The 27,174-nt window shown below is 39.8% G+C and overlaps 2 protein-coding genes and 1 long non-coding RNA gene across 9 annotated transcripts in view; all 3 read right to left on the reverse strand.

Moving 5' to 3' along the window:
* The window catches only part of im:7151449 (complement decay-accelerating factor), a 10,783-nt gene extending 9,403 nt beyond the window's left edge, over positions 1 to 1,380 (reverse strand). For all 4 annotated transcript variants that reach the window (XM_046029568.1, XM_046029569.1, XM_046029567.1 and 1 more), the window contains exon 1: positions 1,168 to 1,380. In XM_046029568.1, the coding sequence (XP_045885524.1) occupies positions 1,168 to 1,249 (82 nt within the window). In that variant the 5' untranslated portion in view covers positions 1,250 to 1,380. The remainder of the gene's footprint in view (positions 1 to 1,167) is intronic.
* A 13,299-nt stretch (positions 1,381 to 14,679) lies between these two features.
* LOC123956799 lies at positions 14,680 to 16,799 on the reverse strand. Of its 2 annotated transcripts, none has more exons than XR_006821637.1 (5): positions 16,654 to 16,799; positions 16,072 to 16,117; positions 15,627 to 15,812; positions 15,374 to 15,473; positions 14,680 to 14,778 (listed from the first exon to the last, which is right to left on the reverse strand). It is a non-coding gene; the product is annotated as an uncharacterized LOC123956799 (long non-coding RNA). The 2 variants fall into 2 exon arrangements; XR_006821638.1 differs by lacking the exon at positions 16,654 to 16,799 and adding an exon at positions 16,495 to 16,631.
* Positions 16,800 to 19,396: 2,597 nt separating this feature from the next.
* LOC123956675 (membrane-associated guanylate kinase, WW and PDZ domain-containing protein 3) overlaps positions 19,397 to 27,174 on the reverse strand; it is a 123,321-nt gene continuing 115,543 nt past the window's right edge. Inside the window, exons 18-22 of one of the 3 annotated variants that reach the window (XM_046029038.1) lie at positions 25,942 to 26,047; positions 25,510 to 25,647; positions 23,988 to 24,126; positions 22,908 to 22,997; positions 22,613 to 22,752 (exon numbers count right to left, since the gene is read on the reverse strand). In XM_046029038.1, the coding sequence (XP_045884994.1) occupies positions 22,948 to 22,997; positions 23,988 to 24,126; positions 25,510 to 25,647; positions 25,942 to 26,047 (433 nt within the window). In that variant the 3' untranslated portion in view covers positions 22,613 to 22,752; positions 22,908 to 22,947. Of the gene's footprint in view, positions 22,753 to 22,907; positions 22,998 to 23,987; positions 24,127 to 25,509; positions 25,648 to 25,941; positions 26,048 to 27,174 lie in introns of all 3 variants that reach the window. The other 2 variants (XM_046029035.1, XM_046029036.1) reach the window with 2 other exon arrangements.

Genomic DNA, 27,174 nt, shown 5'->3' on the forward strand with positions numbered 1-27,174 from the left:
ACATCAAGGTTCTGGAGTGGCCTAGCCAGTCTCCAGACCTGAATCCAATTGAAAATCTTTGGAGGGAGCTTAAAATTCGAGTTGCCAGGCGACAACCTCGGAACCTGAATGATTTGGAGGCTGTCTGCAGGGAGGAGTGGGCCAACATCCCTGCCGAAATGTGCACAAACCTTGTCACCAACTATAAAAACCGTTTGACATCTGTGCTGGCCAATAATGGCTTTTCTACAAAATATTAACATGCTGTTTGTCCAGGGGGTCAAATACTTGTTTTTCCTCATCAGATGGTTATCAATTTTAATAAATTCATATGATGTGATTTTCTGGAATTTTCTTTGGGATTCTGTCTTTCACTGTTAGAATGTACATATGATTAAAATTGTAGATCGTTGCATTCTTTGTAAGTGGGCAAACCTGCAAAATCAGCAAGGGGTCAAATACTTATTTCCCCCACTGTAAGCTGTCAATAAGTACAATGCTTGGTTGTCAGGCAATTTCATTGATTTGAATGATGCAGATGTAAATGTTAAACCATTAATCAACCAAAAATAAATCCATCTATTATCTTACACTTGTCCAAATCTTAAATATTCAGAGGAGTAAACTTTATGATAGATTTATCTTTTGTCTTGAAAGTCCATCTGACAAAGAATACTGTCATAGAATACTCCTACTGAGACGAAATTGTAGTGGGATTTAAAGTTGAATTTATAGTCTTATACGCTCCCACTTTATTAGGTAGGCCTACACCAGTAGCCTATAATATATATGTTTACAACTGAGTTGTGCTGGACCACGTTATACTGCAAGGTGTCTTATACATGAGGTGGGGCAGAATATTGAAGACGCCTCCGAACATTATGCAGTCCAGTACAACACCATGACATCAACCTCAAATAGTGTCAACAAAAAAAATACATTATAGGCAACATAGTAAACTTCATTGCAGGAACTGTACACGTGTACCAGGTAGTACGCTATTCAGACTCCTTAAATTAAAAAAGAAAATCACAAATATTTCATAGAAGCTGGCATTACAGTAAGAGACAGTTGTTGTTCTGTGGAGAGTGGAGAAGCCTGCCTTGCTGGAACTTTCCTCTGATTTCGTACGTTGATAAATATTATCTATTTAACCACACTGCCAGGCTGATGTTATATCCTACTGACCTGTTGCCTTCAATACAAAGAGGTATAGTAACAGCAGTCGCTTGACTCTTTGCTGTCCACAGGCGTTAAGTAAAACTTCCATGTCGTGCTGCACAAGGAGAGAAAAGATCCTGATCCAGTATCTCCTTCAGTCCAACTTCTTCAGAGAGGCGACGTAGAGACGCGAGTCGCTCCTCTGCCGGTGAACAGTTGTCCTCTCGCTAAACGCCCAACTACTGCTCTCATCGTCTGCGATCAAGTTAAGAGCCAGAATGACAGGAAGTGAGATAGAAATGCCTTCATAATAAAAGCAGATACGTTCTCCTCCCAAAAAGCACGCGTTTATATTTTATCCCAATTAACAACACACTGCTCCCTAAAAGTACAATTTAGTCACAGATATTTAGCGTTTCAATACAACATCTTAGAATACAAAGTATAGATCAATCATACTGTTGAAGTCTGTAGTAGAATTACTTGCACATTGCATCCCTGTAGCTATTTTTATGTTTCCATTGTTTTATTTCTTATATATCTTTTTATGTGTCCTCATGTTGTTTGTTTTGTTATTCGTGTGTGACTTTACTGCTGTAGCCTACTAGTACAATTTCCCACTGGAACGAATACGTCTATAAAATCTTCCTTCAAAAGCATGGGGTGTTGACAGGCAGGATAGGAAGCTACGTTTTTAAAGGCGTTTATCTTGACATGTGAGCCAGCGTCAGGATAGCAAACAGTCTCAGACATAGGTTTCAGGGTAAACAAAGACTATAAAAGTTAAAAGATGCTAGTTATGAGCAGTAAATAAACACAGACTTCTAGTCTGTCCACCAGTTAGAACAGCTCAGTCGTCTCACCTCCTGTGAGAAGTGGAGATGTCTCCCTGAGTGTTGCGATGGCAACTCGCAAAAATATTATGGGTGTTCCTGGAAATAAGGGGTATTCCCTCCCTGGATCTTCAAATGGGGAAAGCCTTTATTATTCTATCGCATTCTATTTTATTATGGTAAAAAACACAAATGTGAGAGTCTAACCAAGAGAATATGATAAATCTCATAATAATTGCATTTCAATGCATGCCTTGGGAAATAACAACCACAATGATGATAATAATAATTCAATAGATATAAGTGAAATAAATTAGGGATTGTGAAACAGCAGTGAGGATTCAAATGTTTGTCATAGTAGTTTCACTTTCTAGGGTTTGTGTTATTGTCATGGATACATTCCACAGTTTTCTTCAACAAGGGGGCTGTGCCTCACTCACATACTGGGGTAAATTCCAAGGAGTTCACCACCCATTTTTAACCACATGTCTGTTGACAGGGGCTGATTCCTTTCTCCACCCAGAGTTACCACAGAAACCCACCTAGAAACCTATCAACAAAAAGCGTTTAGTAACCCCTGTCTGTACTCTTTAGTGAGTGTTTTTCTAAACCAATGAAGAAACACCAGGATAGTGGATACTACACATTGCATCACCATAAAGAAGAAGCTTGATTTTAATAGTTTAGGTATGGTTTAGGTGTGCCCTAGCACACACCGAAACCGGATGTAAAGCCAGTAAAATGTGATTTGGAAAAACTGTGGTGCACCTCATTTCCTTTAAAGGCATCTGAAAAATCTGCAGGTAATTAATGCTAGTTTGCCAAGGAACTTTTCATGTTCAAAGCCTCCAAACGCTGTGGCAGAGCCTGCTTTTCTTATCTCTCCAAACACTCTGTTCAAGTGAACGATTAAGGCACCTCCCTTCTCAGCTGCCAGAAGAATGTATCTGCATCTCTTCATGTCTAGTAATGTTCTCAACTTAAACGTTAATATCTGTCCTGCATAGTTTACTTGCCTTTACCGTGCTTAGGCATACCAAGGATGTGATGTAAAGAGTAGCAGGAACATTTTACTCCACACACTATACATACTGTATATCTCTATTACAGAATCAATGTTACCATATAAAAGGTTTCATTTTGGAGGACTTTCTCCCCTGATATCTGCATTTCATATAAATAAAGGGCCAAAAGCTGTCAGAAATATTATTTTTCACAAGAAAAAGCTCATTGTCACCATAATGATCTCTGCAGAAAACAGCTTCTAATAAAAAACCTAACCCAAAAAACAATTACCCCTAACCCTACAATGATTAACTGAGACAAGACATTTTTTTCACATCTGAATTGATGCTTGCCGTCCACCATGTACACAACACTAAACTGCAAGTCAGTGACATCTAGTGGTGTAAACGATAAACTGCATTAAAATTGTAAAAACTGACTAAAGGTACTAATAGGATAATCATGATGAAACAAAAATCATATGGCATTGTTTTCTTCCAGTGTGAAACAAGACAGCAGTTTCCTCCTGATTTATAAAACCATAAAATCAATATCTATCACATGAGTTCTGCTCTCTGACATGACAGCAGAAACACACACACATTTCTTTTTAATTAAGAACTGACATTGTTCACAAGTACTGCAGCAGTTCGAAACATAGCAAAAATATGTTTTGTATGTGTGTGTTGGGTATGGTGAATTAACACCAGGTGAAAGGCACTGGTGATCAATGTCACAAACTTGAATAAAAGAAAAGATTTATTTCTTCACATCTCTAACTTTTCATAAGCTATAGGTATCAGCAACTGCTTGTTACCTTCTTAGATTATTGTTGCACAGATGGGAACAAATCTGACCCATCATCTGATATTTCCATATTAATGCAGTGTGTGATTGTTTTAAGACAGAAAAGCCAATAAAAAGACACACATTTGGGTTAGAGAAGCAACACAGACTGTTACATTTCCTGAAAAAAGAAAATGTATAGTACAAGTCAAAAACAAGGTTTAAAGACAACAGCTCTGTGTAGAACATTTGCCTTGGCTATGAAAGGGTCAGTACAATCTGATTTCACACATCATTTTAAGCCTGTCCCTGAAATAAAACATACATTCTTCATATTCCAGCCATTTAATTAAGCTGTTTCGTCAATTATCACACCATATGCAATTGCCAGACATTTTGTAGCTATTAAGGCTGCTCATCTATGGCTGCAAGTTCTGAATGACTGAGCAGGTCTCATCCAAACCAGGGTCACAGTCTCTAACATGATGAAGTGCAGAGGGTTTTAACAGCCATAGCAGCATTAAATGTTTTGCAGTAACACCTGTTAGGGATATTTCTAGTTCAGCATGTGCCATTTATTCAAGTGCTTCAGTTTTATGTAAAATATACAGTAGGTTAATTTATCAGACATAATCCTTACGTCTTTCATTGAGGATTTGAAACCAGTCTTATAGTTTCACTGGAGCTCTGAATCAATATCATTTGTGCTCTCACTCCAAACACCGGCCCATGATTCATGCCTGATTGTGAAATATGGAAATTTAATGGACATGAGACATATGTGTCATGAGATGCCTCTGAGCTTTCTCTTGTAATTGAAAAAGCATCTACTTTGTGCAGTCAAGCTCTGTCTGAGCTCAGCCGAGAAAAGCAGCTGACTATGACAGCTGGAAACCTGCCATAGTAACAGTGGCTTTTGCTGCTATGTCAACTAAAAGTACAGCATTGTTGAACTGTAGTGAGAGACAGATTGTGAAGGAAAAAATGTACATCACCCAGTAGAACTGACTATAAGAAGTGTATATCCTGAAAGACACATGCAAAGTTAAATGCAGAGCATAAATAATCACCCATCTTAACATCTTGATAGGAGTGGTTCCCTACGGAGGGACACACGTTTGAGAATATAAAAGTTTTTTTAAAGAGAGTAAAAAACATCACAAACTACAGCATATCTTGGAAATAACTAGAAAGTACGCTAAATGTCCTTGGGCAAGTAATTTAACGTTCTCTGACACACAAATCGTGGCTAGTGCGTGTATGGATCGGCACAAGCCACCTTGTTTCCCCATAAATAGAGTCAGAATTTCTTTCTGCTAGGCTACACACAAAACCTACAGCTAGTGGACCATAAGGAGTATTCACTCTATTTGACAAAACTTGTGCAGTGCTTCATGGCAGCTGGTGCTGAAACAGATCTCAGTCATAACAGCAACAGCAGCCTACTCACATAATCACTTCCTCTTAAGTGATTGTGCCAACAAAATAAAAACCCAAGAAAGTTTTTTTGCAGGAATGCTTTATTTCAAGTTGAATTCAGAGATTTTACTTTGAAAAGTTTTGAAAGACATTCAAAAGACTATGTGTTGTGCTTGACACACCAAAAAATTATCCAGGAAACGTGATTCCCCTGAATGAGAAGCGCAGGATGTAAATGCCCGCTTAACCCACCCTGGGTTGATCTTAGTAATTATTTCCTTATATTTTGTTGGTTGTGTGTTTGTATGGAGTTTGGTTTTATTGGAATTATGTTGTAAACAACGGGCCCATCACTCCTCGCAGTTAGCAGCAATTTCCACCAGTGGGCAGTGTAGTTTTGCCACTGGGCTCAACTGACCCCGGTAAGTCTGTAAATAGACCCCGTGCTTGCCGATTTACGGATGTCGCAAATCACAATCAATAGCAGGCACGGAGCACACGGTAGGAACGCCGACTCGTGGATGATCGTAACGAAGCCGGACGAAGGAAACTGCCAGTCTTAAGTTTTAACGCCCTCGGGAAGCGGAAGGAGGTGTGTATGGTTGTTTATGTGCTGGTGCAGCGGGATGTGAAGTTGTTCATGTGGGTTATTGTTGAGAGTTGTTTATGTATGTATTGACGGAGAGCCATTTGGCTTTGAGGTATTAGTTCACTGTGTGTTTTAAGGGATATTGTGTAAAGTGGGATTGAGTAATAGTAGTTTAATTCGTGTATTTTATTAGATTTATTTTAATTGCATGCTTGATTTTAGCTAAAATAATATGTTTAGGTATAAAATTACTCATGTTTGTATGTTTTGTATAGGCTATCTCTAGTTTTCATGGTACTACGGCATTTTGGACACGGATGATGATAAAGAAATAAAAGAAACCTTAAGGCATCAGTCAAGACTCCGCATCATGCTTTATCCCCGGCGGGCAGTTACACAGGACTTTACTCAGCCTGGAGATTGTGGGGAAATGAAGTGAAAAATAACGTCCTTAGGTTGATGGATGTAGATCAACCGCCGGGACGCACACCCTCCACCACATGTTTTACTGTGAGCATAGTTAATTTGTTGAAGAGGGGAAACAAATGTTCGAGCAAGGGGGAACGAACTCACATCCCTCCGACAGAGAGACCTGTATAGCTACTACTGACTGAGCTAACCAAGAACCCACACATTGCCTATTGACTACCCCTGACCTACAGCATTAATAACATGTCAATGGTGGAGATCTTGCTAGATTTTGTTTTATCTTATTTTATAATTTTATTATTGTATGAGTAAGCACATCCTGAGAAATGTACAATCCTGAGTCAAATTCCTAGTATGTGTAGGGTACATATACTTGGCAAATAAAGCTGATTCTGATATTCAGCGCTTCCCTAGAAATTAACATAAAACATAAAAGTCTTAGAACACATTCATTACTAACATATATAAAAACTGCGTGATAACCATACCTCCGTTTCAACATTACTACCACATCGGAGCATATAAATTCTGTCCCCCGTATGCGCTCCCCGCCATCGCTGCTGCAGAGGCCCTCTCAGCACTATTCTCTACTGCTTTCAGAGGCGGTCCTAACCTCCCTGGGGCCCTAAGCAAAATAACACTCACTACAATCCTTCCTTATTTAAAACATACTGTCTCCATAATAGGCCTGAATGGAAACCCCTTCTAGAAAAATACATTGCTGGTTTGACTGCACCTGTGCACACTAACTCAGTATTCAAAAAGTCTGTTAAGACTGGGGGCCAATCTGTTGGATCCTTTGGTGGAACAGCAACTGTTCTGTTGCTGTGTTGGGAAAGTTACTCAAAAATTGTATTACTAGTTACTTATTACTCTGTAAAAAACTAATATTACTTTACTTATTACTGGGTGATAAAAGTAAGTACTTAAGTTACTCGTTATTACTTTCGAGTGATACATGATTTCATTTATAAAACAAACAAAAGGGTAAAACATCCGGGGGGGGGGGGGGAATACTTTTTATAGGCACTGTATAAGAGCAGTATAAACTATTTTTACAAAACGTTACGTTAACGCCACTCTCTCCTGAGAGTCCAAGCATCAGTGACTGTAGCTGCTGGAGTTTCTTTCTGTAAGTTTCACATTGCTGTGCTGCTTCAGCAGATGCTCCAATAAATCAGATGTAGAAATGTTCGCTGTTGAAAGCTTTTTGCTTGTCACACAGAGTTTACAATAGAGGACGATGTTCTTTGCATCTTAGACTGTGACACAATAATGGCTCTACTTACAACTGTGGAAAGAACGCCTCTCTCCTCCGTTCTCCTTTCTTCCTTTAGTTTTTCTGTAACTGCTGACATGAATCACCTGATTGGGGCGGCTGTAAGGATTAGGCTGGGAACCAGAGGGTTGCCGGTTCGACCAGCGTTGCGGAGCGTGGACTGGTAACTGGAGAGGTGCCAGTTCACCTCCTGGGCACTGCCGAAGGAGGCCTTGAGAAAGCCCCTGAACCCCCAACTGCTCGGGGCGCCACTCTGACATCTCTCTGTGTGTTGCTATGGGTCCTGTTTGTGCATGTGTGTGTCTTTCGGACCTGTGTGTAAATGCTAACATAATAATAACAGAGTGAAAACATAGTTTCCCCTTGCTAATTAATAAAGTATGTCTTCTTCATCTTCTTCTTCATAAGGTCAGGTGCCGCTGACTTGCAGCGCAGTTGCGAATTTACGTTAAGGATGGTGCGTTTCCTGGATTAGTAACTGTAATAATATTACTGTTTTAGAAAGGTAATTAGTTACACTACTAGTTACTGGAAAAAGTAATAATATTACAGTAACTCATTACCAGGGTTGGGGAGTAACAGATTACATGTAACAGCATTAAGTAATCAGGATACAAATTTTTTTTAACTGTATTCAGTTACAGAAAATAAAAACTTAATCAGATTACAGGTACATTTTTAAAAATCTGGGATTACTTATAGGGATTACTTTAAGCAGAAAGTTTCCATGAAACAGATGGTATATGTACGTGTTTCTGTAAAAACACAAAGCAAGGGAAGGACGTGTCGGAGGTATTGATTGGCGTTTACAGTCGCCAGTAGCACCAAATGTGTGTTTACGCCCCGACCCCATGCAGACTCTGTGCAGACTGGTTCCAGCTCCCAGTGAGAGAACACAGCAGCTGGACCAACACAGCCTCAGAGACCGACAGAGGCCAGTTTGACCACTGGGGATACAGTACGAAGGTGGGTTTCTTGCCGGGTTTGCCTCTTGGCAACCCGGGGTTGAGTAAGCTAATAGCACCGCTAGCAGCACGGCTAACTAACCGAAGTAACCAGCCACAGATACAGGCAGATAGGTTTGCAGTTTAGCAAAAAGTAAAGCTATCACAGAAGCTCTGTGTAAATCATCTCCGTAAGTTACTGGATTCCCTGTTGGTCGCTGAGGCTGTGTTCGGTCCTGTTCATGCTGTGGTCACTGGGAGGCTGCTGAGCGAGGTTTTGTTGCCCCCTCGCCTGGCTACGGTTACAGTCTATGGTAAACACTAACATACCCCCGGTGCTCCGATCTCCCTGTACAGGCAGAGTAAGCTAATTTGACCAGTGGCTGCACAGTCAACTGAGCTACTAACAGCAGCTAACAGCTGTTAAGTAACTTCAGCAACAAGTAAAGCTATCTGTCCATCAGGACACTCTGTGAATCACAGAGTTGAGGCAGAGCAGCAGGGGGACATCAGAGAGAAAACTAGAAAAATATTTTCTCCATATTTCTAGTATTTCTCCATCAAATATGATCCAGTTTCACCAGAATCAGTAAAGAAAGTTGTTTTAGTAATGTAATCAGTGTAATGCGTTACTGCCCAACACTGGTGCCTGTGTCCACCAAAACATGTAGAGTGAGACTGCCATGAGATTTTGCGGGAGAGGAAATAACTCTGCGAGGAAGCACATGGTTTTGTTTAAGAGCTGGGATGTGCTTGGTGTGGTGTTTGTCCCACCCCTCCTGCACTGTGATTGGACGGCTGGGTAAAAACTGACAGTAATGAGTGCTGCGTTTTTCCCAAAGTTCCGGAAAAACACTCTCAGCGCCTTGTCATGCTGCTGGCGTTTTTACCATGTTGTAAAAACCTGGCACTCCCAGAGCAATCAATTAAAAAAAAGACACTGGCCTCAGGAAAAAATGCTTTGGTGGACACACATCTCTGGCTTTGCTTGTACTGGCTGAGGCTGCCTGTATTTCAACTTGGTCTGTGTGACTTGCTAAAGACGTCTGTAGCCTACTGGGTCTGTGCTAGTATTGGCTGAGGCTGGATTTGGATTAACTGTGCTTGTACTGGCTTATGATCCAGTATCTACTCTACTGACAAACTTTAGCATAGCCCCTGAAAATTATAAATAATACTTTAATGTTATCAGCTGCATCTGGCCCATTCAAACTGGCTCCACAGGTTTACTTTAATACATTTTCAAAGGGAAAATTCTATTTATACTATGATTTGATTAAATATGTGATGCTTATTATGTACCAAGAGATGTGCATCCATATATCTGCCCAGCTAATCAACATATTAACAGACAATAGTCAATGCCATTGCTTTCCATATTGCATTAGTCCAGATTTGTAACTACACTTTGACTGAGAGAAAGATAGACAGACAAATGTAAAGTCACTTTACATTTTTGGCAGGGGATAAATGTCTTCCTTCCTCCCTTAAAAACGTTTTTCTTCCTCCTAAATGTAAATGTAATGGTGACAATAAATCTCCCGCCAAACATTTGTCATGACTGGGATTTGAACCTGAAACCTTCTGCATGAAAACAATTTCATTGCCCCTGCACCACACAAGTAAGTGGGGCTTATCCACCAGCAATAAACTTTCACCTGCTTAATTGTCAGCACATTACATTGGCGTTTACTGATATAGCTGAAGCTTTTATTTGGAACCCACACAACCCACAGCGGAAGATAAAAGTGTCTACCAAATGAGAAAATGTACTTTATAATTACTTATTAAACAGTTAAAAATATTCCAATTTCATGTACATAACAATTAAACATTAAAGTGTCTAAAAAACGATATATATGTGCCAAAAGCTGATTAGTCCGCCAGTCATAAGCCATCACTTTTTATTGTCTCTATTGACTAACTCGCACCACATATGTACTCAGTTTGCGCATATACACATACTTCATCTGACACATATACACTCACTTCGCACATATATACCTACACACCTTGCGCATACATACATACTCACCTTGCACACACATACATACTTAACCTTGCCCTACATATTTACAAATGACAGTATGTATGTGCAAGCATGTACGTATGTGCATGACTGTATGTATGTGCGAGTATGTATGCGTGAGCGAAGTATTTAATTTTTGCCTAGGCGGCTTCTAATATATGCCTGTACATAAATGCATCTAAAAATAATTACGGAATATAATAAATGCATTAGGCTACTTATCATGCACCTGTCCCTCTCTGTGCCGCTGGGTCCTGCCTCATCTGCCCCTGCACAGCAACCTTTCCAACAAGGAAGAGGTCAGTTAATTTGGCGCATTTAGCTGCCACTGTGCCAACAATTTTATTCTTCTTAATTCTAATTTTTGGCACCATCTATTTCTCTTTCTTTCTTTCTTTCCCTTCCCTGTTGAGCTTCTCACACAACTCTGGATGTTTAGAGATTGAACTCACCCCAGGTGGAAAGTAAACTCCTTTGATCGGCGCAGTTGAGCTAATCAGATTTCAGCAAAAACGAGGATTGTTCCAAGTTGGGAGGGGCTGCCAGTCTACCTGACTGTTGTTCCTGCGGTTCACTTTCATTGATTTTTTTTTCCCCCTCTTATTGTGCCCAGAAGCATAATTACCTCTTCATCCTTTCTTTAAATTGGAAACATCGACACTCTGTTTCACCTTTGACATGACGGTGAGGCGGGGTCCTGCTCAAGCGTGGGCCCCTACGCAATGTGCATAGGAAGATCCGGCTCTGGTCATGTTTATTATTCTGAATGTGTTGCGTGTTTAAATTGCACCAAACGTGACAATGCACTTCCTTGGGTCCGCAGCAACATACCTGCTACGTTTGAAGTTGATTGGATGAATGTTTGACATAAACGAAATACACACACACACACACATTTTTAATTTCAATGATTTATTAAACATACAAAAGTAATAAAGTGTGTGTATATATATATATATATATATATATATATATATATATATATATATATATAAAAAACCATTGTTGGGTCTGGCGTATGGCATCTCTTCCTCTTCACAATACCCCATAGATTTTCTATAGGGTTAAGGTTAAATTTACTTTCATCAGAGAACATAACTTTGGACCACTCAGCAGCAGTCCAGTCCTTTTTGTCTTTAGCCCAGGCGAGACGCTTCTGACGCTGTGTCTTGTTCAAGAGTGGCTTGACACAAGGAATGTGACAGCTGAAACCCATGTCTTGCATAGGTCTGTGCGTGGTGGTTCTTGAAGCACTGACTCCAGCTGCAGTCCACTCTTTGTGAATCTCCCCCACATTTTTCCTCTCCCCCACCAGTGCATACATGGAACTGCCCCTGCCTACCTCAGTGAACTCCTCACCCCACTCACCACCTTAAGAAACCTCCGCTCCTCCACCTCTACCCACTGCCTGCACCAACCAAGGACTAAACTCTCCACCATGGGAGACAGGGCCTTCCAGGCAGTCGCCCCACAGCTCTGGAATGCCCTCCCAGAGCCCCTAAGGGCACCACAAACTCTGGAGGTTTTTAAGAAGGGCCTAAAGACTTTTCTATTTCAAAAGGCCTTTTAACAGTCATGGTTTTAAATCTTTTGTTACGGTGTTTTATTGCGATTGTTATTTTCTGGAACTGTTTTTAACCCCTTGTTGCTGTAGCACTTTGAGATTTCCCTGAAATGTAAAGTGCATTATAAATAAAATTTATTATTAATTTATTATTATTTTTGAATGTTATTTTTTTTCACAATCCTCTCCAGGGTGTGGTTATCCCTATTGCTTGTACCCTTTTTTCTACCACATCTTTTCCTTCCCTTCGCCTCTCTATTAATGTGCTTGGACACAGAGCTCTGTGAACAGCCAGCCTCTTTAGCAATGACCTTTTGTGTCTTGCCCTCCTTGTGCAAGGTGTTAATGGTCATCTTTTGGACAGCTGTCAAGTCAGCAGTCTTCCCCACAATTGTGCAGCCTACAGAACTAGACTGAGAGACCATTTAAAGGCCTTTGCAGGTGTTTTGAGTTAATTACTTGATTAGAGTGTGGTACCAGGTGTCTTCAATATTGGACCTTTTCACAATATTCTAATTTTCTGAGATACTTGATTTTTTCATTAGTTGTCAGTTATAATCATCAAAGTTAAAAGGAATGAACACTTATAAATATATCAGTCTGTGTGGAATGAATGTATACATTATACAAGTTTCACTTTTTGAATGGAATTACTGAAATAAATCAACTTTTTGATGATATTCTAATTATATGACCAGCACCTGTATACTGTAAGGAGATGGGGAGCATGTTGAAAATCCTATATCATGCCATCTTTTTTTAAGATATCAGAGGCAGCCTATTCTGATAGTCTAATAATGATTTCTTTTTGATATTTTTGACAATCAGCCACCGTCTCGACAGCATGCCCAACAGCAAGGTTGCACAGATTTATGGCCGTGGAAACAGACGACGCTTGTGGGTCATATGCATGCGCAGAACCGCTAAGTAGCACATCTTGATAGGAAGCATAAATCAACAGAACACCGGATCCTGCCGAACAGGATCTGGGACCTCCAAGATTGGGACAGTCACCCATTTCATTGTCATCTGCAAGCCCCACATATACACAGATGCACTGTATGCTGGCAAGAGGTTTAAAGGTGTGGTAGAATATTCATTTTCAGGTTCATACTTTTTTAAAATTATTTTTAGGGTTTCTACTAGGGGTGGGAATCTCTGGTCACCTCCTTCTTCTCTCTAATAACCAGTTTTAAGACTCTTCTGAAAACTGAAATATAATTTAACTAGTATCAGGATGTACAGTATGTGTACAGGACAGAGCTGTACACCAGTTTAACTTGTACCTGATGTTCTCAACCCTGGACAACTAAGTAGTAATGGCATACAGCTAACATTAACATTTACTTTGTAAATGATTTAGCTGGCGTGACCTAACTTAGCAGCCAAAACACGTGCTGTACAAGGGAGATGCCTGCATTTTCCAGCAGTTAGGGAAACAACAGACTTTCATTAACGGACACACTGACCTACACTGCACGTTTACTACCAGACTGAAAGTTACTGCTAATATTTTTCTCTGCTAACTTTCACCGTCATGTTCTGCCGCTCCCTCTCTCTTTCGTTTGGCCTCACACAGAGGATCCACAGGGAGCTGCCAAGCCTTTAGTGTCATGGCGCTCGCACAATGTGCGAGTTAAAATCATTACTTGCGCATTGATATTCATGATTGTGTGACACCAAGTAGGGTGGTTATTCATTTCACAGCGGTGGTGTGCCGAATATAGGGGGGAACACTGGTCTCTGTTATTTGTGCGCCACAGACGGTCCAGGCGCTGCACTTCCGCAAGTGGGAGTTCCGCCTTTTGCGTTCCGTCAACATTATATTACGTTATCAATTAACATTTAAATAATCGATTTTTTGATTTGGTAATCGAGTTAGAATCAGTTTTTTTCTCCCACCCCTAGTTTCTACTAGAAAATGTTTACATGCTGCAATGTTCAAAAAACACAAATTTCTCATACTGTCCACTTCTTCAGCTCCTCGTTTCACCCTCTGAACATTCTGTTTTAGCTCCTGTCTCTTCAAGGCCCCCCTCCCTGAAAGCCCACTTGCTTCTGATTTTCCAAATTCCCAAAGTGTGTGATTTAAAAATGGTCAGTCAAGTAGAGTATTTGTCAATAATGAGTTAAACCATGCAAAACTATCTGTGTGGTCCTTACATAATGTAAACAATACTTGAATTGGTGCGCTATAAAAAAGATTATTTTGAACTGAATTGATATGTATTAAGAGATATTTTTGGATGGAGTGTGCTTTCCTTTGCATTCAGGAGGCGAAGAATCATATTCACCAGTTTCGCTGCACATAATGCTAGCTTTCCCAATCAGGGTGTATCCTTCATTACAGATGTACCGTATGATTTCTCCAGATTTTGGAACATCTTGAGAATTCCATTAGCTTCTGCCATTGGTCACTTCACTTGGTTCTTCACATGCAAATAATCTATACTGACTGACACAGAGGAAAGAGAAAAAGCACAAAAAACTTCGGGAACAGAGGAAGAAGAACAATGTCACAAAGATTGAAAAAACAAAACTACATAAGCCATGTGTTAACCCACTCGTGCAAGAGTAGAGAAACAGAGCTTGTCTTTGAAAATAGATTTTGTTGTAGGAATGTACGAAAAAACAATTGTTTTATTGCTCCTGGCTATGGGTTCAAGAAATGCAAAATAAGAGACATTTACTTTCACACTTAGCTCTTCCAGTCCACCCTCTGGCGTAGCACTGTTTGAAGCTTGATCCACTAATCTGGTAACTGTTGAAAGTAAAAAAAATAAAGCAGGACTGTTTATTTAAGGAGGAAATACTGGAGAGCCATGATTTTGCAATGCAGTGGGTAGCTGATTTCCGTATTGAAACTCAATAATTACAGAGCTTAATCAAGAACTATGTATCAACAAGTCTCTCAATGTTGGCCATGTTTCTAATTAGTGAAACCATGATGTAACACTTTCTGGCCACAGCTCTGTTTGTCTATTCTTCTCTATGTTGTTTTCTTTAGAGACCTTTTCCATTAGCGAATCCACCTTGACTTCAGTCTTCAAGGTCTATTTGCCAACAGCACTGTTTGATAAGACAAGACAACTGCTTTTGTTAATGAACATTACTACTGAGGGCTCCCTGTGTGTTGTCACTGGAGCTGCTCCATATAAACGCTTACTTCTGTAAATCCTAGACATTTTTTTTTTTCAGTTATAATTCAACCAGAAATTAGATTGGGGAATTTGGGTGTTCCCCGACCTTTCGCCCAATGTAAACTGGGATTGGCTCCAGCCCCCCGCGACCCTGTACGCAGGATAAGCGGTTGACGATAGATGGATGGATTTGATATCTTTTACATTTATACTCACCCTTTGTCACAAACTACTGTTATTACAGCACCAAACAGGGTACCATCGCTGGTATTGAAGCTCATATTCGGCTGAGGTTTAGGGAGACCACAGTCCTTCTCTGTAATATAGAAACAAACATGAGAACATTGCTGCTGGAATGTTATGCCTGGACATAAACCCCAAAACGGCAAAATTATGGTTGGTTGTCAAAACTAGAGGTCTATGTTTGATAAGTATCAATGGAGTTATAATGAAAGTAGACAGGACTCACTTTTGCAGGTGAGATCTAGTTCAGTCCACTTCCCATCAATGCAAGTTATAATCCCAGAGCCAGTGTCTGCAAGATATCCATTACCACACTCTAAAGTGACACTAATACCCTCTGGAAAATCATTCATTAGAAGCATTTTGTCGGATAAGACCATATTTCCCCTTCCGTGAGGTCTAGGACAGTCAGCTGTGGAAAAAAAAAAACAGAGGCAACAACAACAGCAACATCTTTTTGTTTCAAAATCAGACATGGTGAACCAGCTCTAAAGCAAATATATACTGCTAATATCAGACTTACCATATAGTTAAGTCATGATATAATGCATGTGAGATGTTTTTAAGCTTTTGTCTGAAAAAACATCTTCTAATGAGGCACCCTTTATAAAGTTATATGTTTTTTAGTTAGTAGTATTATTATTGGTTAAAAGTTATGATAGAAGACTTACCTTTTGTCTTGAAAGTTCATCTGACAATATTTGTTGTAGAATACTCCTACAGAGATGAAAATGTAGTGGTTTTTAAAGTTGAATTTATAGTCCTATACGCTTCATTAGCCACTTTATTAGGTAGGCCTACACCAGTATCCTACAATATATGTTTACTATTGAGGTCATAAGCTAAAGGTGGTGTTGTACTGGACCACATTATACTGCAAGGTGTCTCTGTTTATACATGAGGTGGGGCAGAATATTGGAGACACCTCCGAACATTATGCAGTCCAGTACAACACCATGACATCAACCTCAAATAGTGTCAACAAAAGAAATACATTATAGGCAACACAGTAAACGTCATGGCAGGAACTGTATAGTGTACCAGGTAGTACGCTATCCAGACTCTAACTCAGACACTTTAATTCAAAAACTCACCAATGTTAAATCTGTATTATTTTCTGAGGTATGGTTTCATAGAAGCTGACATTATAGAGACAGTTGTTCTGTGGAGAGTGGAGCAGCCTGCCTTGCCGGAACTCTCATCTGACTTCGTACGATGATAAATTTATCTATTTAACCCGATAGCCTACTGACCTGTTGCCTTCAAGATAGAGGTATAATAACAGCAGATGTTTGACTCTTTGCTGTCCACAGGTGTTCAGTAAAAATTCCATGTCGGGCAGCAAAAGGATCCAGAAAGTATCTCCTTCAGTCCAACTTCTTCAGAGAGGCGATACAGAGAAGCGAGTCGCTCCGCTGCAGTTGAATAGTTGTCCTCTCGCTAAAGGCACCGCTAGGGTCCACATCGTCTGCGATCCAGTTAATAGCCACAATGACAGGAAGTGAAATAGAAATGCCTTCATAATAAAAGCAGATACGTTCTCCTCCCAAAAAGCACGCGTTTATATTTTATCCCAATTAACACACTGCTCCCTAAAATAACCATTTAGTTAGGCCCTACTCTATATTGCCAAAGCTTTAGGACACCTCTCAGAATCATTTAATTCAGGTGTTCCAATCTATCCCATGGCCACAGGTTATCAAGCACAGGCATGCAGACTACTTCTACAAACGCACCTCCCTTCTCAGCAGCCACATACGTAGGTTATGGATCCGCTTATTTTTAATGTTTGATAATGTTCTCAACCAAACGTTAATATCTGTCCACGGCTAGTTCACCTGCCTTTACCGTGCTCAGGCATACCAAGGATGTGATGTAAAGAGTAGCAGTAATGTTTAACTACACACACTATGCTATATAGTTTTTGCGGCCAGTAAGCTCAATCTTACAATAATGATCTCTTCAGAAAACAGCTTCTATCAAAAAACCCTAACCCAGAAAAAAATTGCCTACCCCAAACCCTACAATGATTAACTGAGATACGACATTTTTTTCCACATCTGAATTGATGCTTGCCCTCCAACCATGTCCACTTAACACTTAACTGCAAGTCAGTGACATGTAGTGGTGTAAAATATAAACTGCAAAAACTAATGAAGGTACTAATAGGATAATAATGAAACAAAAATCACATGGCGTTGGTTTCTTCCAGTGTGAGAGTCAGTGCAGCAGTTTCCTCCTATGAAATGAACAGAAAGCAATCAACAAGTATCTGTCATAAGTTCTGCTCTCCGACGTAACAACATTAAAACACAGACAACGTTGTTTTTTGTTGTTTTTTACTTAAGACGTTTGACGAACTGACATTATTGACAAAGTAGGCTACTACACGAGTTTGAAACAGTAAAAGTATGTTTTGTATGTGTGTTGAGTATAGTGAATGAACATGAGGTGAAAGGTACTGGTGATCAGCATCACAAACCTGAATAAGAGAAGATTTATTTCTTTAGGTCTCTAACTTTTCACAAGCTATAGGTATCAGCAATTGCTTGTTACCTTCTTAGATCATGGTAGCACAGACGGGAACAAATCTGACCCACATCCAATCTTTTGCCACACATTTATGCAGCAGTGTGTGATTGTTTAAGACAGAAACGGCAACCCCCCCCCCACACACACATTTGGGTTAGAGAAACACAGACTGTTAAATTTATAGTACAAGTCAAAAACAAAGTTTAAAGACAATAGTTCTGTGTAGAACATTTGCCTTGGATATGAAAGGGTCAGTACAATCCGATTCCACACATCATTTTAAGCCTGTCCCTGAAATAAAACATACATTACTTCATATTCCAGCCATTTAAGTAAGCTGTTTCGTCAATTACCACACCATATGTAATTTCCGGACATTTTGTAGCTATTAAGGCTGCTCATCTATGGCTGCAAGTTCTGAATGACTGAGCAGGTCTCATCCAAACCAGGGTCAAAGTCACTGACATGATGATGGAGTGCAGAGGGTCTTGACAGCCATTCACAGACACATACTTCTACATCAATAAAACATTGAAAACCTCTGTTAAGATGTCGTTAACTGCTCTGCTGGAGCAGGTTCACTGATCAGCTGTGGATCTCCCAGGTGTGAATCTCTAACTGCAGGAATTTGATGGAACGCACTGCAGAAGCTCATCACACATGCATGGTAAAACCTTCCTTAAAAGGTTAAAAAAAGAATATTTGGTCTATTCCCAGACTGTGGTTTTGCAAATGTTCATAATTTCAAAGTAAAATTGTACCAGTCAGGGACCTTGATTTGTAGAAGCTCCCTGCAGCTAATCCAATTTTAATTTACAAATGCTTAAAAGATCCTGCCCAAGAGTAACACACACAGAGCCTGCGACAAGCCGTGTTTAATGTTTTGCAGTTACACTGGTTTGTGATATTTCCAGTTCAGCATGTGCCATTTATTCAAGTGTCTTAGCTGTAGGTAAAATATAAAGTAGAGTACTTTAGCAGACTCATATCTTACATAATCCTTATCTTTCAGGATTTGAAACCAGTCTGACATCAGCTTCACTGTAGCTCTGAAAAGACATCATTTGTGTTCTCGCTCCAAATACGGGCCCATGATTCATGCCTAATTTTGAAATACGGAAATTGAATGGACATGAGACATATGTGGCGCAAGATGCCTCTGAGCTTTCTCTTGTAATTGAAAAAGCATCTACTTTGCGCAGTCAAGCTCTCTCTGAGCTCAGCCGAGGAAGGCAGTTGGCTACCATGACAACTAGAAATCTGCCATACTAACAGTGGCTTTTGCTGCTTTGTCAAATTAAAAGGACAGAATTGTTGAACTGTAGTGATAAACAGATTCTTCTGAATATGACACCTAAATGATTAAGACTATGTACAATGACATACAGTTCAGAAATAGAATAGCATGTTTTTAATGTAAATTTTATCTGTATATTTTATTTTCAGTACATGAGGTCCAGAAGGTGTTTTCAGTAAAACTTTATTTTTCAGTGCATGAATGGAACACCATGTCAAGGTCACAGTCTATCCTTTTCAATCCATTTTTAAATATTTTCTCTTTTTTCCCATAAAAAAATAATGGAGCGATTTGATATACCTCTATTTATCCCCCAGAAAGAGCACTCAGCAAGTATTTATAAAGGTGCTGTACAATGTACAAACATTTACATCTACTGTTCCTACAGATTGTAGAAGATACCACAAGGATTGTTTTTCTAATGAAGCGATGCAAGGCCACAGTATGATACAGAGATGAGATACAAAATGGTCAAATTAAAGCATAAAGGAATACAACAATGCAGGGGACACAATAAAAAGGGCATTATCTGATTCACCAGAGTGAACTACCTGTATCTGACACTCAGGGCTGGATTTACTCATTCAAACTATTGCACAAAAACCGACCACCGATTGGCTCACAGTACATCGTCTAGTAACTTTTAACGTGAATGTCGTGGAAATTATATTCCTCCATAACAGTGAACACTCCCTTTTACAATCACAGACTCTTATCACAGTCAATCACAGACCTTAACCACCATTTGACAACCACTGATATTGACTTCGTCACGTTTGCTACTATACTGTGTTCCCTGAGCTCATTATATTTCCTTTTCTCTGATTTTACAAAGAAGCTTCAAAAACTTAAAAGTAAATAACAGTGAAACTATACTATTTCTCACTTTTACTGAGCCAATGTTTGGAACCAATTGTTTATCTTGTAGCCATCAGCTTAACTACCCTTAAAATATGTAAAAACGTGGGCTCTCTGTATGCCTGTCTTACATCAGCAGCATGCTCAGTATCTCAGTAAACCATATCACTCTCTAAGCTCCATTATCCTTCAAGCTACCCTGGTAGATAATCACACAGCAGGATTGACAAATACATACCATTTAAAACCCCATTTTTTTTCCAGTAGGCAAAGGTAAAAGCATCAGGGACATGACTCAGCACTTGCACAGTATTATATAAATTGCCTATTTGGCCATAAACAGTGAATCTTTTAGAAAAAATGAAATAGCTTTATAAAACAATTATAATAATAATAATAAAAAATGCAATGCATTGGTAGCAAGTCAACATCACAAATGAAATACAACTCATGATCATTCTGTTATGCTACAAGGGCAGATGCAGTGCAATGGAATTCAATAGATATTTAAAAGATCCTGCAAAACATGACACATTCAAATATATATATATGTATATTATATTTCACAATGAGACACGTTTTGAGCGATTGCAAACATTTGGTAGAGCGGTTTGCACATAACCTATACATTTCATGAACTACAAGATCCATGGTAATTCCTACCACTGAAGTACATTGGAAGGGTGGTGAAAGTTCAAATAACATGGGACAAATCTTTGAAGTCTATATCAAAATGTGGAATGGCTTGGTACAGCTACATATACACATATTAATCTATTATCTCAATAAATTACACACTAGTTGGTTATCATACACATGGTAAACAAGATCTCAAACCACAAGTTTCTGGTCTTTTTAATGATACTGTCTGTATGGAGAGTCGTGTCTGTAACTATTGAACAGTCTAGAGTCCCCGGTAAAGTGAATGCTTGCTGGATTGTATTAGAAATCTGCCTGGTGTTGAGAATGGTAATTATAAACATGAAACAAGGTCAACCTCAGTGATGTGCAGAACACGTGCAGTAAAACAAACAGAAGGACCGACTGCATGCAGTTGAGAAAACTTTTAAGGAAAAGACAAAATATCCCACAATGAGGCCGAGAGCAAAATTAAACCCTAAATGACAGTCGCAATTTGTGTATACTACAGGCGAGAGGCGACGGCCTATCTCCTTTCTTTGCATATGGGTCATTGCATTGTAATGGGTGAAGCGCTGTTGGTAGTCGTTGTTTACAGGAGGCTCCCAGGATTGGCACATATTCACATTTCAAGATGTCTTGTCTGGCAAGGCCCAGAGCATGTCACACATGCTTAAGGTTCCACATTAATGATGCTAAAACAGCGGACAAGGCAGAGGGGAGCTGCTACATGCCACACGTTAAGTCACAGGACTCCCAAAAAAGACCACGTCAAAAGACAAATCTGGACATGGTCCGAAGGTAATAAAAGTGGCAACATGTTGCACTACTCTGTTTTATGGAAGAACTCAGAAAAACAATCCGCTGAGAGTACGATTAAATATTCCATGGCACAGCTCAAGTCTGGGCGATTCAATATTCCATCACAAAGGGTCACGAAGGACCTCTGCCTCGGAGAGGATTTTGCCTGAGCTGGGCACTTTCCAAGAGCTGGAGCTAAGAGGTCCCTTTGGGGTCTGTGGGGTTCTTGGAATACTGTTTATAGAGGCCACCAAGTCTTCCTTACTACTGACTTCTTTGGAGTAAGAAAATGTGTCTTCTCTTCCTTTTGCCTCTCTTGGTGAAACTACAGAACCTTTTCTACTCCATATATTTTTAAAAGACAACAGTGATTCTCTTTTGTTGAGGGTCTCTTTACTTGTATTCCTGTCTTCTGTAGATTTGCACTTCCCATTAGGATCTCTCTTCCCTGAGTCTTTGCCTGTACCTTTCTCACTCATTCTGACTGTGTGAGGAGATATCGTGTGGTGGTGAGACTCTCCCATCACCCTTCTTTTAAAACTTTCTTGCTCACGGCCAGGCCTGGTCCTTTCTCCTCTCCCTTCCATCTCCCTTCCGTGTGTGTATCTTTTGATCTCAGGATTCCCCTCTTTGCCGTTTTTCTTTTCATTATCCAAGCTCTCTCTGCTGGAAGAGTCTTTTAATCTCCTCTGAGGGCCTTGTTGATGCTCTGTGCGCTGCAGGGTTGAAGCCACTTGCTGTCCAGCTTGAGGAGGCTTCCTGGGGTTTATGGATCGTGTTTTTGTCTGCATCTCAGATGTCCTGTTCATGCTCAGTTTTACTTCCTGTGCCTGACTCTCTGTCTTTTTGGGACTGGGATGTTGCTCTTTGGCTTTAGGAAATGTCTCCCCTGTTTTCTTTGGGCTGCTTAGCTCTCTGGAGTCTTTTGTAGGCCTGGTCCTCTTGTAGAAGTTCATATGCTCAGGGGAGGTGGGAAATAGCCTTTCTACCTCCTTGTCTGCCCACTCACCACTCTCCTCCACTGAGCTTAAACCCCTGCTGCGGGGCTTGAGGCCTTGTGGGGATATGGTGCTCCAGCTGCGGGAATGTTTCACTTTGCTGGAGTATGGAGAAGGAACAAAGATGGAAGCCATGGTGGGATATGGGGAGGACAGGGGTGATGTGTCAGAGAAAAAAACATCTTCGGAATAGTTTGTGGGTGAAATTAACTTTTGATCACGTTGACCTGTAAGAGAAGCAGACATTTTACATGGACACACCATATAGACACATGAAAATTTTATGTTCCACACACCATACAAATTTAGAGAGAGAGGGAAGAAAAACAGAGTATACTGAGAGGTTAACAGAGGGGAGATATGTGAGGGAGAGAGGAATTACCAAGGAAAAAGAGAAGAGGCCACTAAAAGCAGTGAAGATGTTAGTGTTGGTGCTCAGTGTAGTAGCACACAGTAGAAGAAGTTGTACTACCTGCATCAGGGGCAAGACAAGAAGAGCCAAAGGGAAGCAGATGGTTAGACATTTAATGAATAAATAAAAAACTCAATATAGAAAGTACATTCAAATCAATAGGTGCAGCATTCCAAAATAGGCTCCATCAGTTAAAAAACGGATGGAGTCATGATCATGAGTTAAACATTAGGTAGATTTATGGATTCAGCATGTATTTAACAGAGGATTGATACAAATCTCATCTCTCTGCCCTGCTCTGTTTAGCATTAATACAGGAAACAGGTGGAACAGCCGCCCTGGCTCTGTCCAAAGTTAACAATATCTGCCTAACATAACAGCACCTCTCAAGCTAAAAAATAACGCATCATAATACGTTTGAATACGTAAAAGTGAATTAAAATGTATAAAAATGTTGTAGTATTACAGTGGGTCTTTTTCTAGAAAGCCTCCAGGAAGTCACTGCTCCTAGCTAAGTAATAGTCTGGCTGGCACATAACCACTGTGAAGCGGCAGATTTTCATTATTACACTTTGGTGAAGATGATATAACATGTTAATTTGAGAACTTTAGGAGTGCTTTTTTTTAACCTTGGGACAGAGCCAGGCTAACTGTTTCTATTGCTTTCCCTCTTAATGCTAAGCGAAACGAATATGCTGCTGTCTGTAGTTTCATATTTAACAGACAGATATGAGAATGAAATCAATCTTTTTGTCTAATTCTGCAAAAAGTGAATAAGCATATTTCCCAAGTTATTCCTTTGAGGAGTTTACAATACTGAAAAATATTCCTCATAAGCTACAAATGATTGCATGTCATTTATAAATCTGTTCATTTGAAACACAGTCAATTTAATTTGTAAATGTCATTTAGTCAACTAAGTACTAAAGTTGACAATTTTTAGGCACAAAGGCAGTCCATATAAAATGGTAAACTTTTGAAAACTTTAATTGGTCTCTGTATTGTATGTTGAAACTATCACTAAATAAATTGTGCGCATACACTACTTACTGCCATCTTGAGCCAGTCCTGCACCAGGTCTCAGCAACAGTACCACTTTGTTTCCTCCAGCCTGGATCAGGTCAATAGCCCGTGTATGGGAAATGCCGCGTGCCGCCTCCCCGTTAATTTCCACTATCTCATCTCCAACCTGTCAGTAACACAGAAAATGTAATTATTAAAACAGAAGCACATCTATCAAAGCTTAGCGTATGTACTTCTACTTAAACACACAGAAGCGCTATGCTTACACACAAACATGGATAATCAAAAAATCTAAATTTCATGCTGCCGCCCCCCCCAACACACACACACACACACACACACATTCCTGTAATTCCCTGGAGGTACCCTCTATTATTGGAGATGACAAAATAACTCAGAATAAAATGTGTAAACATGTCAGTCTGTTACGATGTAATCAGTGTTGACATTTCTCTCCACCCTTGGATAGGCAAAGTCATGCCCAGAGATCATAGTCTGGCAAGCCTAACATTGATTCCCGCTCTGAGGTTTTATTCAGTTCCCTTGCTGCACCATATCCCCTCTCATCCTAATAATAATAATGTGATAATTTCATCCCCGTGGGGGAATTCTAATTTGGCTGAACCTCTTAGACTAAAAAAAGTGTCATTTACAGGGTGACCTTCCCGGAAATGGTCAGTGTCACACTTAAGGACGATAAAAGATGGATGCTTGCTGACATGGATGGATAGATGGATAGATAGATAGACACACAAGGACATACAGTAGGTAAGAAACAAATACGATAGAAATCTAGAAATAATAAAGAACAAACAAACAACAAACAAGAACAAAATCAAAACTGGAAAATATCCATCTGCCAACTCTTTCTATTTGCTGTGTAGATAACTTGAATTACTTTGCTAAGTGGAAACAAAACAAACTGCAAACATATTGTAGCTGAAAGAATCTGCAGCATTAAACCCTCAACAATGTAACTGGCAGTTGTTGAAATACATTCATTAGTTTAATCTCTAGTGCATTGAGCACACGGCACCTGATCTTTTTCTGATTTACCTCTCTCCTTCATAAACTAGTAAATGTGCAGAATTAGATTTCAACAATGTAATTGTCTATATAATAGCATACCAAACTGTATCTAACAATATTGAGTGAAACAAAATGAGGATACCAAGAATGCACTGACTTTTATATAATCAAGTTTTGCGTTAGCTGAAGGCCCTGTGAATGGCGATATCTGTCGGTCAGTCATTTGGTCCATTTGAGACCAAAAAGCGAGACATCTCAACATTCCTGGCTAAATGCCCATGACATTTGTGTGGATATTCATTGCATTCATTTGTATAATGTCCATGAGCTTTCCTTTAGCTAGTGCACACAAGATATCTCATAATCTGATATGGTAATTTGAATGAAATACTCTAAGCACATTCATTATCCCACATCCTGCTTTCTTACTATCAAAAACCAGTCTTCCCCAGTTCAGCGTTGATATGATCTTTTTTAAAGATAAAAAAAAAACCCATTAACGTTATAATGGAGCACTCACATGGATCCTTCCGTCCAGCTGAGCAGGTCCATCCTCAGCAAGTCTCAGGATGTACAGGCCCATGTTGTACTCTGTTCCCCCTCGTAGACTAAATCCAAAGCCCCTGGGACCCCTCTCTAACTCCACTGTCAGACAACCCTACACAGCATAAAGACAGCACTCAGTCGTTAAGTAAACTGCTGCTGCTGCAGCTTTTGCTCAGGGACGAATAAAGTATCGGTCTATCTATGCTATTCATCTATGTATTAATACACACAAACACACATGCAACAGCAACATTCACCCACACATGCACAAACATATACATATATATGTATATATTGATTGGAGCTTATATACCTATTATGTGAAAACTTGTTCCCTGAGCAGCTTTAACCTTCCGATAGTTGCTAAGACAATATATAGTGGAAGGAATAAGAGGATTAGTCTCACCTGGTTGGGTCCTGTCACACACAGTGTTCCCTGCTCACTAAGTGGAACAGTTTTGTGATCAGACCAGTTGACTCCCTCTCTTTTCTCTTCCATGTCCATGTTATAACTAAAACAAACAGCAGATGCATTTCTTCAGTAATACATGTTGTAAACAGCATGCTGCAGGCCACAAACATAAAAAGCCATTATGCAAAACTTAAAATCTAATTTAATGCTGGATATGAAATAGGAGAGGGCTGCTTTCTTCATACTTTGATATTATAATTTGTACTATATATGGTCTTCAATGCACACAGTATTACACAGACACTTATGTATATTACACCACTGTCTTTGTTGTGCGCACGCGCGCACGCGCACACACACACACACACACACACACACACACACACAATTATTTCTTTGTATTAATATCACCATAACCATGCTATGATGTGATTTATGTTAAATTCTAGAGGAGGATCATGTTGCATTTCCTGTACATCCTCCTCAGACTGGTGGGAGTGGGAGCAGTAAATAGGAGTCCCAACAGTGAATGGGGGACAAGATTATACTGTATTTCCAGTCCTATATTGTAGTTCTGTGACTCCTTTATAGCAGCTTTGCATGATTCCAAGTTCAAAAAAACAATTTTCTGTCTTATACTGGCCTTTCATGTAAGCATTCATTTCAGCCTCTGTCTGTCTGCCCCTGCCCCCAAAGCCCACTGTCTTCTGATTGGCCAAGACCTGCAGTGTGTTTGTCTGACTCGGATCGTCACTGTTTAATCAGCCCACCTACGAGGCTCACCTGCCAAACACCAACTGTCATCACTTATGGCCAAATATTTTTTTTAGATTCACTGAGACTATATAATCTAAGCAATACGGTTACATCTCTCATGTGCGACGGGAGGGTTTTGACGTCATTTTTGGGTCTATGTGGAACCATGCAGGCTTTGGTCGGCTTCACTATTCCAACTGTGGTTTACCCCTTTGGTCTAGCTCCGTGTGTCATCGTTGGTAGAAAAAGCTGTTCAAAACAGAGTGTTCAAAACAGGAGGAAATCTGAGGTTTTGGCTCACAGGGATTTCTTTTAAATAATTTTACCTCATTATTTGAAGCTTTGGCCAAGTTTAACATCAACATCCAACATTGTAACATTGTAGATAAGTCATAAAATATAGAAAAGCACAATAGGTCTCCATTAATTAACTTCTATTGGGTACTGCCGTGACAGCCGTGACAGCAGTGA

Source organism: Micropterus dolomieu, linkage group LG18 (assembly GCF_021292245.1).
Source record: "Micropterus dolomieu isolate WLL.071019.BEF.003 ecotype Adirondacks linkage group LG18, ASM2129224v1, whole genome shotgun sequence".
NCBI lineage: Eukaryota > Metazoa > Chordata > Actinopteri > Centrarchiformes > Centrarchidae > Micropterus > Micropterus dolomieu.